The following is a 17,140-nucleotide window of genomic DNA, read 5'->3' as shown; positions in this document are numbered from 1 at the left end:
AATTACCAATATAATGACCAAAGATGATGACAATAGTTTTTTTTACTCTCAATGTAAAATGTCTAATAATTAAGTTCAAATCAATCGTATATATTTAGGGAGAAAAGGAAAATTAAAAACTTCTAGTGTTAATATGTACACCCTAAACTAATGTTAGCAACATAAACATTTTATTACATCACTCAGTTATTTTTGGCACATCATACAACAAATTTTAAAACATGGTTAAGGGTGCTTAAGCTTGAATGTAAATAAAAAAGGCTTGTGTTCTGCCACACTGCCCCACAGAACAGTCATGTGAGAATATGAGAGATTGCAGTCTCATGCAGAGAATAATCAGTACTTGTCAAATATTCCTGCACGCCTTTATTGTTGTTGGCCGCCTCCCTTGTAAGTTTTTTTTTCCTCCCCTTTTATAAATTTTGGAGGGATGTCATGTTTAGGCTGATGTCACTGTAGTGCTCCATTTTCTGTAATTGTTACTGATGGCATTTAATAGTTCCATGGAACATCTAATGTTTTGCTTTTATACCCTTTTTCTTATTGATACAAAAATGTAAATACTATGTTTGCTTTGTAAGCTTTTTGTGTGCAATGGCTTTATAAGTGCAGATTAAACCAATTAAAACTGTGCTACTGTAATTGTTCTTATTTTTTTTCTAATTGTTGGAATGTTTTTTCAATTTGTGATGTAATTTTAAATAAAGAGTGAAAAATATTCTGACATGACTTATCTTGGTTTTATTTTAACAGGGCTTTGTAGATTTGTTTTTATATCCATATATATATATATATATATTTACATGTATATATGTATATATATATATATATATATATATATATATATATATATATATATATATATATGCATGGCAGATTGCAGTTGGTCAGGCAGGTAAACATGCGCAGGTGGGGCAGCTGATGCAGCATGGATAAGAACACTGCTTTACCTGTTAAACACCAGCAGTAAACATTTACCGCTTCCATCTGTCACTGCAGCCATCTGCTCCATTAACCTGTGCCATCAAATAACCCCTGGCAAAACGGCTTCTTGATTACAGTTATAAGCACGCATGAAACAGCATGAAAATTTCATAGCATAATAACTGTACAACAACATGCCCGTTTTTAGTGTTTTTTCAAGTATGACATTACAATTACAGTTTTCAGTAAATTAATAGCTATTGAAATCCCCAAATCCAGGTGTGCAAAGCTTGTTTTGCCAGATGTTGGAAGTTATATTTCAGTTTTGTAATATATTTATGTATATCTTATTATAAATAGATTTTTGACTTTTTCTTTTATCATCAAAGCTATGCAATGTACCATATATTAAATATATTATTACAGTTACTAATTACTGTTCATTAACTGCTCACTTTTTTTAAATGAAGAAACAAAAAATATCAACTTTAATCTAACTGTAAATTTTTAGTCAGATTATGTCTTAATAATACAAAACACTTGTTTCCACACTTTTCTATATTGTTTATATCTGATTTGAATTGTATTTGTAAAAAAAGAAAGTAAAAACAGAATGCTATAAAACACTTTATAAATAAATACATTTGTTTAATATCGGAATAGTTTGTTCTTAAATATAAGTCTTTGCTGTAAGTATATTAATAGAAGAAATTCATGTGTGAAGCAGATAATGGTAAGCAGTCAGTGTGTGCTGTGATTGGTCAGACAGTTAAAGCACTGAGCGCGTTAAAAAGAGGTTGATTAATTTTCCTTAGCAGCAGTAACGAACACTTTGTGTATTTGTACTAATACTTTGTTACTGTTCTTAAGTAGATTTTTCAGGTATCAGTACTTTACTTCACTATTAATTTTTCCAACAGCTTTTTACTTTCACTCTACATTTTTACACAAATATCTGTACTTTCTACTTCTTACATTTTCAAAACAGGGTACTTTAGATTGAATCTATTTGGTGACATGATCAATATTTTTGCTTCTCACTGCGCCATTTTCAGCCCATCAACCTATTTCTTGTCATTGTGGTAACCATTAACTCCACACTTTGCTGTCCCTGATTATATTTGAATGAAGAACACATGTTTTGAATTCGCATTAAAGTCAATCATACTTAATTATTTCTGGTAAAATGTTAATTACAACAGGATCAGATTTGTGCAGCCCTGAATGACCATGGTATCTGTTTACAAATTAATGAATTACTAATTTACAAATTAGACAATGGAAGGTGTGATTGCAACAGTGACAACATGGGGTTTGCAATTATTCAGTTATTACTCATAAATACTCAGGTTTTATCTATTAGCATCTAATCAAAGTCCAATAAGCAAATTATAGTGGAAACTGACATATAGGAAATAAACACATGGGCTTTCCTATCTTAGTGGTGTGTTATTTGAGAAACTGTCCAAACACTATCAAACATCAGGCTGCTCTACAGCGCCCTCTGCTGTCAAGGAAAAGCTAAAATCACTTGTTTTGAATTTTGTCATACCTCAAATTATAAATTATCTATCTATCTATCTATCTATCTATCTATCTATCTATCTATCTATCTATCTATCTATCTATCTATCTATCTATCTGTCTGTCTGTCTGTCTGTCTGTCTGTCTGTCTGTCTGTCTAGTCCTTATCTGACAAACCTTTCCTCAAAAAACAAATTTCATCCTTCAGAATTTAAGAAACTAAGAAACAAACCCTAAACTAGGCTGTGAAAAGCACAGTCCTCTATGTAAACTCTTCCTGCCTGACCTCCTTCAGGCATCACTGTTATGATATCTATCTTCTAACTGTGCTGTAGCTGTATCTGACCTGTTCCCTGGTGATGAGAGTGGACGGTGCATTGATGCCCAACTCCTCCAATGGATAGATAACCTGGCGTCGTGGATGCACTGGCACCATACTGCTCAGCACTGCTTTCAGGGAGTGGGCACTGAAACTCTGCAAACACAAAAAAAGAAAAAGGTACCCTGCTGTCAGTGAAATAGTAGTTTAAGCATACTGTAGTGGAACAGTGTTGGCAGAATTTTATTTATTTTTTTTTTTTTTTTTTGCGAAAGCTTGTGTGAAATTATTCATTCCCAGTTGAATCCAGTATCACCAGGACATGGCACTCTTCATCCCATTCCACTTTCTCCCTTTTTCCAATAGTTGAATATAATTCTATTTACACCTCATCATCCATCTGGCTTGTGTGTCTGGACTAATTATGAAAAAGAAGTGAGAGTGAAGACTTCTGGAACTAAGTATTGCATACTAAGAGAGCACCATCAACACCTGATTTTTGATCAACAAGTTGGTGAGTGAAATAAGATAGAGATATGGAGAGCAACAGCTGCTTAAGGAAAACAGCACTGCACCAACCTTGTCACTGGGGTATGACGGATAAACACGGTAGTACAGGCATGACTTGTGAGCAAGACGCAGTGCCTCCTTGAACAAGTGCTTGGCATAATGCTGGAAAATGGGGTTCAGGACAAAGTGGCACAGTCGACCATGTTCCTCATCCTGATGATGAATGAAGTACACAAACTTCTCAATGTCATAATTGGCTCGGATGTACTTGATGTCCTGTAGGAAAGAGAAAAAGGGAGAAGATGGTGAATGCCTTTACAGGGCACTTTGACCAAAGTCAGAAAGAAATGTGACATTTTCTGAAAGTCTGTTTATTTTTTAAGTTTCTTCATATTAGAGAGAGGGTTAATATACCATTTTACATATATTTATAATGCAACAGTTGTTTTAACATTTTTTACCCCATTTGGTAATTTGTTAGTTCGCACCCACCAACCAGCATTTCTTCCTCTCCATCAAATGATTATGCCGAATTGGAAAAGTAAAGGCTAAAAAGTACACCCACGATTGGTTAATATTAGTGTGATTGACTAAAGATTGCAAATGATTGACAGTTAAATGTGGCAATATTGGTAATTGAATCCTCCTGAAAACTTTTAGATGTGCCACTTGGGAGCCTAAAAGTATCATGTATTAATTCCCAGATAAGTTCAAACTCTATGCTGAATAACCGCTAAAATAAACAAGGCAAGAAGCAGACTTTTAATGCTTCATCAGAGAGGCTATAATGAGCTATAGACTCATTCCCATTAAACATTGAACAGTAATCCCAATAACTGATCAGTACAACAAACTGCATATGAAGTACATTTTCCATTGTAACTATAATTACCTGCTCATTTTTAATGACCAACACACCAATTATTTGTCCTTCGACCTGTGCTACAAATGCCTGAACATCCTGTGGAAGTAAAAAAAAAAATATATCATTAATGTTGTTTTTGCACTGTATAGTACATCAAATTTTTTTCATAACGTGCACAGGAGTGAGTCAAGACTGACTGGGTCTAGGTGGAAGAATAGATCCAAATCCTCCATCAGGGCTTGGTGCTGAGGAACCAGTCTCTGAATTGCAGGTTTATCTTCAGGACCAGCAACACGCACCTGTATTGTCCTAGCAAATCCACATTTTGTTAGTTTTGAATTTGCATTTTATTATAGGTGTGTTTGGTATGTAAATGTATACAAGGGGGTATCAAAAAGTTTTGTGACTAATGGTGCTATTCTGATCACAAGCATTACATCATATTTCATCATAGACAAGTTAGAACAAAGTGCTAATGTGAATTTCTTTGCACATAACACACACATTAATAGTCCATGAGAGCATGAAAATAACAATAAAATTCAAAAGACTAATTGTGAGTGTTTACTTTAGAAGGCCTTCACGGTGGAAGATGTAAAGCTCATGCTGTCTGCAGTCATGTGGCACAGCTCTGTTGAAGGTATGGAATAAAGGGGAATCCGGATCCACCGTATGCACCAATAAAATGCAGAATTCCCGCTCCTAAATCCCCAGACCAAACAAAAACATCATTTTAAGCAGCTATATAATGATTTATACCTACACATATAATTAAAGAAGTCTTTAAGGTATGTGAAACAGTGACTTAAGGAAAATTTTCAAGGTTACGGTTTTAAACAACAGCATTTATACAATAGTAGAACAGCAATTGAAACAAATTATGCTGACTTAGTTCAATTTGTGTGTGTATGTGGTTTGTTACAGTCCTGACAGTGTTTCATGTCAATCTCATCATTTAGCTCTGATCATGTGTTAGACAGTGAACAAATCTGGGGGAGGAGGCTTCAGTCTATGTAATCACCTGACAAGACTGTCATTGCAACATGAATCTGTAGTATGGGTTAAAAGAAATCATACCTAGTGTCCAATCATGAATATTGATGCTGCTTTTGTATGTTGTTCTACAAAAATATGGCTGCTCCATATCTGTCTTTTACATTAAGTAGGAACCTGTTTTACTGCATGTTATTTTGTACTCACCGGGAAAAGTTGAAAAGCATAAGGCAAGCAATCCACGGCCCTGTGAAGGGATGAATAATAAAAGCATTAGGGGGAAAGGAAAAGAGCTGTAAACTTGTATTCACAGCATCTCTTTGTGGAGTGCAGGGTGAAAAGTTGCCATGTTGGACGCTAAGTACGGCGTCCGTGGCCAGCCAATCTGTGCGCTCAACCCCACTCCTCTCGTCTCGCTGTCACTTTAAGCATTCGGCTCATTAATTACATGCTCACTCTCAGTGGGGAGCAAGCGGACTCCATATTCTGCAACAGCTGGGGAGTAAAGCGACAGAAAGCTGTGCCCAGCGGGAGCCAACGAGCAATCAGACTCTCCCCATTTACACCACAACAGATCTTAAGCAAAAGCCACTGGAGTGGAGCCAAAGGGAGCAAAGTTTCCATCCATATACACTACATCATCAGGGGAAACACTCACCAACCCTTCTGCTTCCTTCTGTTGAGGTCACACTGACCTACTTTATTTTATAATAATACTAAAATAATTTTTTTGGCCAGCATTAACTTTTACATGCTTTGCATGCTTATTTTGTTCATGATGTTCAGGTCATATTGACCCTCATGGTTATAAGATCGAACAATTGTGTGCCACGGTACTTCAGTTTTTATTAAAATTGTTGATGCTACTAAGAAAATAGGGGTAAATACTTTATAATGGTATGAAGTAATGAATAAAACATTAGACATGCTTATGGGAAAATAACATTTAAAGACAATTGGTGCAATGAGGCCCAGTGTGAACTGTGTTTCCATACAACTCATCACAACGTTTTTTAATTCCTATTCTATAGCAGAACACTCGAGTGAAACATCAACAATACAAGGCTAAGGTCTTGATATCAGGACCATATAATAACAAGTATTTCTTGACCACTCAATCACCCAACTCCACTTATTAAGGAGAAAACATGCAGCTTGTCATGTTACAGCAAAGTAAAAAACAAATCAACATATTAACAAGCAGTTTTCTTGTTAATTTCATTCTTATGTTTAGATCAGTTTAATCGTCTGTTATACAAGTCCGTGTGTATTTGCTGTTACTATAGAAAATGACAGATTTGAACCAATGCATTCCAGTCGGGACTGCGCCAATATTTTCTCTCCAATTGTTATACTGTAACAAATTCACCAATGCAGTGATAAAAATTAATGTTTCATATGCAGAATTTGTAGAAAATGTCTTTGTTTGAAATGAATCCAAAAGGTTTACTTAAACAAATTGTGGCATTGTGTTAAAAAACACAAGGCAAAAACTCCAACAACTTTAAGTTTAGCTTGTTAGAGAGAGAAGTAATGTGCAGTCGAACTTACCTTGTTTCAAACCTCTTATCAATTTGGATTCGGATCAAGAAAGCATTATCTTCTGCTTCTGTGGCCATGCCGCCTTCTCTGCTCTCTGTTATATGAGCTTTAATGGGCTCAGTCTGATTTAACAACACAAAATGGCAGTACATTAAAATATAAGCCTCACTCGCATATGTATGGCTGCATAGAAACTGACAACTTCACATGATAGGACACTCTTCTATGCCCCATAATCATTTAGAGTGATTTAGAATGATCTTGTGTTCAGTTCATTTTTTTCATATACTGTACTTCCTATCCAGGGAAACTTCCTGTCACAGAGCCAGGTTATAAGACGGCCAATTATCCTGAATTCATGCCTTTCAGGTCAGGATTGATTTTTGTCCGAGATGAAAATAGACATGTGTTTTAATACTGTACAGGTTTTAGCTTATTGAAATAATTGAAACAATTCCACTCTATAATAGGTTTTTGTAGCATAAAATCTAATTTGTTTTGCTTTTTTATGGTTGTTACACCAATATTATTAGTATTGCAGCCCTTCACAAGGGGAAATGTTTAACAGTTAAATCTCTGATTTCCTCTAAAAGTAAAAAGGGAGAAAATAATACACTATATAAATAAAGGCTTGTGAACGCCTGATTATAAGATTTACATGTGCTTTTTGAACATCCCATTTCACATAGAGGCCCCATGTAATATTATAATATCCTCCACTATTCTGGGAAGATGGTAGACTAGATTTTGGAGTGTGCTTGTAGAGATTTTCGCTTATTCAGCTACAAAGATGTAAGTAAAGTCAGGTACTGATGTAGTTAAGGTGAGGAGGCCTGGGGTGCAGTCATCAGTCCAATTCATCCCAAAGGTGTTCAATAGGCTTGAGGTCAGAGCTCTATAACAGGCCAATCATGATATTTTAGGCCTCCTAGTTCAAGGAGGGGGTTTAAAATATTTAAGCTAGATAACATGAAATTAACCTATACATTCATGAGTTCATTTTTTGTTCTTGCTACATCTGGCATAAGTAGCTTTGTTTCCAGGTGGGTGGATTCATTATAAAGTGGTTCTTTCAGGTTTCATGTTGGGATGATTTTAAATACAGGTGTAATAGGTATGTGTGTTGGTTGTGAACACTGAGATCAATGAAAATCTTTAATCAGTCAAAGCAAAAGAAAAATAAAAGATTCTAGAATATATTTTTTGAAGGTTACACAGTGAAGGTTAGTGAATAGATGCTTGTGGGGTAAGGATTTACAGGTTGTGAATTAAATTCGCTAAAGGGCCATGGATTAGCTGCTGAGCTAAAAGTTACTGTGGATAAAATATAAATGTAAATATTAACCTCTGTCATGGCCACGTTAAGAAGTGTACTCTAATCTGTGTTAGGGTACTCTAAGATGGTTAGTGATGAAATGAACTGGATAATGTAATTCAATGATAAATCACTAACTGAATTCTATGCTCAGAATAAAGCCATTAAGAATCTGAGTTGAACTGGGACTCCAGCGTGACTCACCTCCTTGACCTCACACTCTGTATTTGGCTTTTGAGGACCAGTGATGTCATCTGTAGACTCAATCTGCTGTGATTGGTCTGAATCCTCACTTTGCTTCTCTGCTTTCTTCAATCCATTAAAGGGCCCAAGCTCGAATTCAGTGTTCAGTAGCGGCAGGTTAAATGTACCAGAGACAATGATGAAGCCAATGGCATGGCCTTCATTCTGAATAACACAAACACACAAGAAGATTTCCTTTAGTTTATATCCCTCCTTTAGTTTGTTCTAACACTTTGTTATGAAATGTTTTTCACATTCTGTCTGTTTGGCTTTACACCTCCCTTCTTCATTCATTCATTACTTTCTTTATTCCTTCTTTCATTCCATAATTCATTTCAATATTTATTTCTTTGTTTGTTCACGTCACAAATGTATGTGGACCACTATTTTCCCTTTTTTCTTAATATGTTCACACACAGTAGATTTGTTAAAAAACATTAAAGTCTCTTTCTACTTTTCATACTGATCCCCTTGTTTAAAAAAAAAAAGGAACAATATGTTCGGTGCAGATGGTATGAAATAAAATATTTAAAATGCCTTAGTGGGGAAAAAGAACAAAAAGCCCTGTGAATAATTTATGACATTCTCTGGAGTGTCACTTTCATAACCGTGCTAGGCGACGTGGAGCAGATTGGTGTGTGCAGAGAGATAGAGAGATAGAAAGAGAGAGAGAGAGAGAGAGAGAGAGAGAGAGAGAGAGAGAGAGAGAGAGAGAGAGAGAGCAACGACACGCAAACACAAAACTACAGAAATGCTACAGATGTCTGGCCTAAACGTGCTGAGTGCGAGCATGTCTTGGCTGGCCGTTCGCTCTCATCTGCCATATGCTGCTATGAACACGTCAGTGTGAAAGGAGGGGGGCATTGTTGTGTCCCTGAGGGAAGAGAGCACCCCAGAACACTAGAACTGCCCCCATATCCACCGCCATACACACCCATGCACAAACACACACACATTCATCTACATTTCAAGAAGAAGCATCTGAAGCTTCGAGCTATTGCTGTGCCAGTTATACCTCCACAAGCGTTATAATTCCATTTCTACAAAGGCCATCTGATTACATTGTTTAAGTAATAATTGAAAATTTCATTAAGTAATAGTTTTTGCTTTAGCACTGTTTCTATATATTTATATAAAAAAGTAAAAAAAAAGAAGAAAAAAAAACTCAGACAGTAGCTCAATGAATGATTATATATTGTTGATATTAGCAAAACTAACCTCAAATACTGCTACATGGTTCATTTTATCTTCAGCCTCGATTATCTTAGCCAGGGTTTCCGTTTCAGGCCAGGAATCGCTCAGAGTTGTCATCTCCTCCACATATATGAGGTCAAGAAGATCTTCTACCCTGTATCACATCACATCACATCACACACTATCTAGTAAACTAGCATTGGAAATCAGCTCGGGTGCTCTCAAACTAAATTTGTCACACAAACGGTAAAGTTTAGAAGTATGTTCAGGTTAAAAAAAAGAGCTTATTGTATAGACAGGAAAAAAAGAAAATATAACATTACATCAATGTGTTAATGATATAAGACACGTGAAACCAATTATGCAGTGTTGAATGGGCTAGAATGCCTCTGGTAACATGACTACAGCTGAACCATAGATATGATTGACGTTCAGTAACGTTCTCCAACACTGCTGTTTGTGTGACATTGCTTAATTATACCATGGTCTAGAAGGTGTGTTCAAACTGTTAAACGCACAGCAAGTGCTGATGAGTTCAAAATCAATGTGCTGCTTTATAACCATTACAGTCATAGTAAAATGAAGCCACAGTTGCATACAGAGTAGACATTTTATTTTACCTTACTGAGCGATTTTTTTTACTGCTGGAGGAAGTCTTTAGGACGTGAAGCTTGACCAACACTAACAAGTGTGAGATGTGCCAGTGTAGATCATTAGAAATGGCCATGTATGTGTGTACAACCACCTGCTGCATTGCTCTCTATGTAGTTGTTTGTGAATACTGATACATTTTCCCACTTTAGCAACCTCTGAAAACTGCACTATAGCTAAGTTTTCTAACAGGAGAAAATCTGTTAGGTTTGAAGGTTTGTGTGTGTGTGTGTGTGTGTGTGTGTGTGTGTGTGTGTGTGTGTGTGTGAGAAAAAAAGGTGTAAGCACCTGGCTCTCCGCACATACAGTCTTGGAAAATAGTTGTGTCTGCTGCACACAAACACACCACACTGGACTTCGTTTGTAATGCAGGGCATGTGCTCAAAAATGTCCATCAGAGCCGGCTCTAAAACAAACAGACAAACAAATAAATAAACAGTGCAGCTAAGTGTTCTATCAAGTTGTTGGTTTGGTTTAGTCAACTGTGTAAGCACTTTTGATCACATCTGGCCAAATCTGGTCTATGCAAACATTTCGAGATAAAAGTAATGTAATGTAGAGAATGTCTTGAAGTTGAGTAGTTTTCATACCAAGGCTGCTGCTGTATGGGATGAGGATGCAGATGTATTCCAGCTCTGTGATGGCATTGAACACAGTTCTGTTTGTGATAAAGAAGACAGAAACAGCACGCATTGTGTCTGCCTTCATTTTTTGTGTAAACCTTTTCAAGCTCACGATGTAAAATCTAACGTTATCTGATTGCAGAATTCAATGCAAAGGAAACAGGAAGACATTGCCATGGTGGAAATGTAATTTTCGCTGCCCCAAACAAGATTTCGACCAGCCTTAACTGGATGACTATAGAGAAGTCTGGCTTATTCAAGTCTAAATACATAAAAGCATGACATGCAAAACAAATCAAAATAATGCTGTGGCTTTTTCAGAAACGTAAAAGTCTAAAATATTATTATGTATTACATTTTCTTTTTTTTTTTTACCTGATAATCTCTTTAGCGCTGGAAATGGAAAAGTCAAGCTGGGCCACAAATAGATGCAGGAAAATTGTGTTTAAAGGCTGAGGAGATAAATAAAAATACACAAACCTCTGATTCAGATTACAGAAAAAAAGCTATTGTTCATAGTAAATCATACAAGATTATGTACACGGAAAACGTATTGGGACACCGGACATTGTGTGGTTGTTCCCCAAACTGTTACCACAAACCTAGAGGCAGACAACTGTATAGGATATCTTTGGATGCAGTAGCATGAAATTTTCCCTTCACTTGAAATAGGAGATCCAAACCTGTCATAGCATGGCAATGCTCTAGTGCATAAAGCCAGCTCCATGAACATATAGTTTACATAGGTTAGAGTTGAAGATCTTGAGTGGCTTACTATAGAGCTCATCCCGAAGGTGTCAAAATGGTTGAGCTCTATAGTAGGCCACTCAAGATCTTCAACTCTAACCTCTAATACCAACTCTAACCTCTAATACCATCTCCATAACCACACTCTAAAATCTCGTGAAATATCTTCCCAGAAGATTGGAGGATATTATAACAGTAAATAAGAGCCAACTGCGAATGCAATGTTTAAAAAGCACAAATGAATCTAATGGTCTGGTGTCCACAAACATTTGTTCATATAGTGTACATTATTTTCCATACTGTGAGCTGTGTGGCATTAAAATGGGTTTGAAGTAGCTGCTCCCATGAAGCCTGATCCACCAGGTCACCAATGGGATAGTCCATAAATGCAGCATGGGCCAGGACTTCATTTGTTGCTGTGCTTATAGTAAATGCAAGATTCGCCTTTTCTCTACAAATAAAGCAAAAAGAAAAAGAAAAACAAAAGAAAATGTAAGTGCGGGAATAATTCCAACTAAATGAATAATGTACTAATACCATGCAAATCACATTGATGTCGCTGAACTTGAGAGAGCTCTTACAGCCTGTATTAACAAACCATTCTGATAAGAATTTGTACTAAAATGTGTACAAATACTTGTAAATATCCTTTTTTTAACAATCACCATTGTCCCAAAGCAGATTTACACAGATAGTGTGGTGATCAAAATTAATAAGATGTTTTTTTTATAAGTGTACGTTTGTCCCTGTAATAAAAAAAATCACATACCTTTTTACCTTATTTCTCTTGAGTGTGTAGAAAGACTAACTGAGAAAACAGATCTGGAATGGTGTCCAGGTTAAATTACATTATTTTATAAAATTTGTAGCAATAAGAAGACACCATTCTCCAGAGTGTGAAACATATGTCAGTTTAATAAGGGACTGTCACTGTGGATATTTTGTAGGTGTTTGTAATGTTTTAAATTATTTATAATCACACTCTTGGTGTCACCCAAGAGCGGATGGGTTCCACTTTTGAGTGCCGTTCCTCTCAAGATTTCTTCCTTATACTATCTAAGAGAGTTTTTCCTTGCCACATTCGGATTAGGTTTGCTCATCAGGGACACATACTTTTAAATATAATTACATTTTGTTCTATAATTATTACATTCTGTAAAGTTGCTTTGAGACAATGTCCATTGTGAGAAGTGCTATAGAAATAAACTTGAATTGAATATTTAAAAAAAAAGCCATTTTATATTATAGGCATTAACAAAGAAACATTCATCGTTCCTAATAGTCCGATTACACAAAAAAGTGGCACCATATAAATACCAGTCTGTCTGTACACGGCCATGATCCATAAACAAATGCCTGACTGAGGATTTTGCATTAACTTAGTATGATTATTATTCTAAATAATTGAATATATTTTATCGGTCAAAATAACCTACGTTTTTTTTTAGATTTTTAGCCGCAGTACAATCACTTATGCACTTGAGAATGTCAAATTATCTTGAATTGACAAATCAGGTCCAATCTTGGGCAATGTAGGTTTCTTTATTTGTTTTGTTTTTAGGTCTTATTGCAACATTTAGGTAGTGTTATTAATTGATTAATGTACATTAATGTATGTTGATTTGTAATGTACTGTAATCCATACTGAAGAGAAAAATCATTCTGATATGTGATTGTTGTGTAGTATAGTCTGCACCAGAACCAGTCCCTGCATGAATGTGAGTTAACATATGCACTCACAGCAGGAAGATCACATTCACTTTGCCGAACACTGCTTCAGTAGCCGGACTGATCAGCTCAGTGATCTTCTCAGCATCCCAGGAATCCGTCCTTCTCACAGTTACAGATTTTTTTTCCCCACTGGATGAAGTAATGGTGGTCAGGTTCTCCTGGAGAAAGAAAGACATATACCTTATAAACTGCATTATCATTCATTACACTGTTTAACATCACAGAATATTTTTATAAAGTTATTTTTATCATATTTTGAGCTGCAACAACTAATTGATCAAACTGATAATAAACGATAATGAAATTTTCGAGAAAGTCTCACTGGATCTGTTCTGTCGTGACTCGCGAGCATCAGGTTGCGCAATCTGCTTGCTCACAACATAGTGATGGATTTAGTTAAACCGGTGCGAACAAACACTAAATCTAAAAGCAGCAAATAATAGCAGCAGTAAACTTCTTCTTCTTCTTTCAGCTGCTCCCATCAGGGGTCGGCACAGCGGATCATCCGTCTCCATACCACCCTGTCCTCTACATCTGCTTCTTTTAAACCAACTACCTGCATGTCTTCCCTCACCACATCCATAAACCTCCTCCTTGATCTTCCTTCCTGTTGGCTCCATCCTAAGCATTCTTCTACCGATATACCCCATGTCTCTCCTCTGTACATGTCCAAACCATCTCAATCACACCTCTCTCACCTCGCCTCCAAAGCGTCCTACATGCACGGTACCTCTAATAAACTCGTTTCTAATCCTGTCCATCGTCGTCACTCCCAATGAAAATTTCAGCATCTTCAGCTCTGCTATCTCCAGCTCCACCTCCTGTCTTTTATTCAATGCCACTGTCCATACACCATCGCAGGTCTCACCACAGTCCTATAAACTTTCCCTTTCACTCTCGCAGATACTCTTCTATCACAAATCACTCCTGCCACTCTTACCCCCACTCCACCCTGCCTGCACTCTTTTCTAACACACTCTTAATTACTTTGCACTGCTGACTTCCTCATACAATACCACAACTCCTCTCTTAGCACCCTGTCGTACGCTTTCTCTAAATCCACAAACACACAATACAACTCCTTCTGACCTTCTCTATACTGTATGTGGTGCTTTTCCTCGACATGAAACCATACTGTTGTTCACAGATGGTCACCTCTTCTCTTAGTCTGGTTTCCACTACTTTTTCCGATAACTTCATAGTGTGACTGATTAACTTTATTCCCCTGTAGTTACTGCAGGTCTGTACATCTCCCTTATTCTTAAAAAACGGTACCAGCACGCTCCTTCTCCATTCCTCAGGCATCTTCTCACCTTCCAAAATCTTGTTGAACAATCTTGCAAAAATTCCACTGCCATCTTAAACTTAATCTCCTTACTAATCCTATCCACTTCCTGCTTCACCATCTCCACATCATCCAACCTTCTCTCTCTCTCTCACTTTCCTCATTCATCAGCTGCTCAAAATTCTCCCTTTATCTTCTCAACACACTCTCCTCACTAGTCAACACATTTCCATCTCCATCCTTTATTGCTTTAACTTGTAGGACATCCTTCCCAGCTCGGTCCCTCTGCCTGGCCAATCGGTACAAATCCTTATCGTTTTTCTTAGTGTCCAACTTCTCATACAGCTTCTCATATGACTTTTCCTTGGCTATTGCCACATCAGTCTTCACCTGCTGCATCTCCTTGTTTTCCGGCTTCCTTTTCCCATCACTCTGTTGATCCCAATCCAGTTTTGCCAAACTCTTTCTCCTTATGCTTTTCTGCACTTCCTCATTCCGCCACCACCTCTCTTTGTCTTCCTTTCTATTTCCAGATATCACACCAAGTACCTTTCTGGCTGTCTCCCTGATCACTTCTGCAGTAGTTGCCCAATCATCCAGCACCTCTTCACCACCACCGAGCCCCTGTCTGACCTCTTCCCTGAATCTCACACTATAGTCTTCCTCCTTCAGTTTCCACTATCTTATTCTTTCAGTCCTCACTCTCCTCCTCTTCTTTTTCAACTACAAAGACATCCTACAGACCACCATCCGATGCTGTCTAGCTACACCAGCTCCACAGTAGCCCCCATTTCCACCGGTACCCTGTTGGCTAACAATACCTGTGGCGGTCGTTGGTAACCTGGCCCTGGAATTCGCATATTAGATTTGGCACATGTTTTACGCTGGATGCCCTTCCTAACGTAACCCTTCCCGGTTATCCTGGCTTGGGACCGGCACTAAGAGTGCACTGGCTTGTGCAACAGTAATAGCTGTGTTGATTTCAACAAATTGCTTTACCTTGCTTAATGAAACAACCAAGCACGAGTGAATTTGTTCAAAGGGATGCACTTCTCAACAAGCAGCGACTATAAGCTTTAAAATGTCTAAATTAAAGATCGTTAAACTTTAAATATAGTTAACTCCGTAAAGTACTACTTTATACATAAATACCATGAATTAAAGTTTTATATAGTTATAAGAAGCAAAACATAACAAATATCAGATTAATTGATTAATCGCCCGATTAATCACATTTATAAAATCATATTTATACATTTAAACAGATTACTACCATTTCTGCAACTGTCGTGTTCAATCCCCTCTGCTGATCTGTAGCAGAGCCCAGCGTCTCGTTGCTATGGTTATTAACCGCCAACAGCAGTTGAATACTTTTCCCCACCCGTATTCATAAACTTCCGGGTCACGTGTTCTGCTTTTCTCTGAATTATTGGTTAAACTTTCATACCGGGAGATTCCTATTGGACGACCTTCTGTGAGCATCCAATCAAAGCTATGTGGTGGACGCAATACGGGTGGGAGAAATGTCCCAGGGAGAAATATGGCGATTTTTTTTTCATAGAAAAGCGTTGTTTATTTTTGTATGTATTTATTTTTTTCAACTGTTAGTTTTCTAGTAATTTCTGTTTGGAAGATAATATTCTGGAGTCATTGCTTCCATCGCGGCGGGTAAGAAGAGAATACAGAAAGTGACGTAGGGAGGGTGGACAGGCGCGTGCACAGGCGCGTGCACGAGAACTAAGCGTATTTTTATGTATAAATACAACTATAATTATTATTATTATAGTTATTATATACTTCCTCTGATGCAGTTACCTGCTTTATTGCACTGTAATCTGTATGAAGTTACATGTTACTGTATGGTGTATTAGTTATGCATTTTCTTTGACAGAAATGGTATGCAGTTATACCAGGGTTAGTTGGTTGGATAATTGGATGGATGGATGGATGGATGGATGGATAATAAAATAAAAGATAAATAATATTATATTATTATTTATATATTAATATACAAATGGAAAATAAATATAAAGGGTAAGGTATGTATAACTGTACAAACGTTATATACTGGTTATACCAGGGGTTATAACTGTCCTTTTCTGCACTTCAAATCTGCCTGGTTAATCTTAACACCCTTACTCTAGTCTGACCATAAACCACTAGAAGCAATTATGAAAAAGCCCTTAAGCAGTGCTCCAGCTAAAATAAAGAGACTGTTAATTAAACTACAAAAGTATCAGGTTATAGTGCATTACAAAACAGGTACAGAACTGCTTGTTGCAGATGCGTTATCCAGAGCGTACTTACCAGAGATTAACTTACTTGATAAAGAAACAGAAGCCCATGTGCACATGTTGATGTCAAACCTGCCTTTGTCAAATGCAAAATTACAGGAATTCTAAAAGGAAACTTAAAAGGATGTAACGCTGAAAACACTTGCAGAGACAGCATTGAATGGACGGCTGGATTGGAGGAGACAAGCTGCGGAAGCATTACAAATGTATTGGAACTTCAGAGAAGAAATTACAGTCATTGATGGAATTGTCTTTAAAGGAGAACGACATTGTTCCAGCAACCATTAGAGCAGAAATGCTAAAGAGAATTCATGAAAGTCACTCAGGAATAGAGAGTCTGTAGATGGAGAGCAAGAGATGTGCTCTTCTGGTCTGGGATG

General features: G+C 37.0%; 1 protein-coding gene across 1 annotated transcript in view; it reads right to left on the bottom strand.

The window, feature by feature from the left end:
• The window catches only part of cfap61 (cilia and flagella associated protein 61), a 34,021-nt gene extending 18,208 nt beyond the window's left edge, over positions 1-15,813 (bottom strand). The window contains 15 exon segments of the mRNA XM_046835702.1: positions 2,795-2,923; positions 3,347-3,553; positions 4,170-4,238; positions 4,340-4,451; positions 4,711-4,844; positions 5,343-5,382; positions 6,687-6,799; positions 8,197-8,400; positions 9,454-9,583; positions 10,369-10,486; positions 10,671-10,738; positions 11,079-11,155; positions 11,751-11,901; positions 13,191-13,339; positions 15,740-15,813. Of these exon segments, the coding sequence (XP_046691658.1) occupies positions 2,795-2,923; positions 3,347-3,553; positions 4,170-4,238; positions 4,340-4,451; positions 4,711-4,844; positions 5,343-5,382; positions 6,687-6,799; positions 8,197-8,400; positions 9,454-9,583; positions 10,369-10,486; positions 10,671-10,738; positions 11,079-11,155; positions 11,751-11,901; positions 13,191-13,339; positions 15,740-15,742 (1,704 nt within the window). The 5' untranslated portion in view covers positions 15,743-15,813.
• Between the last annotated feature and the right edge of the window lie 1,327 nt (positions 15,814-17,140).

This window comes from Silurus meridionalis, chromosome 23, assembly GCF_014805685.1.
Source record: "Silurus meridionalis isolate SWU-2019-XX chromosome 23, ASM1480568v1, whole genome shotgun sequence".
NCBI classification, from domain to species: domain Eukaryota; kingdom Metazoa; phylum Chordata; class Actinopteri; order Siluriformes; family Siluridae; genus Silurus; species Silurus meridionalis.
This window is presented reverse-complemented; position numbering and strand designations above follow the sequence as displayed.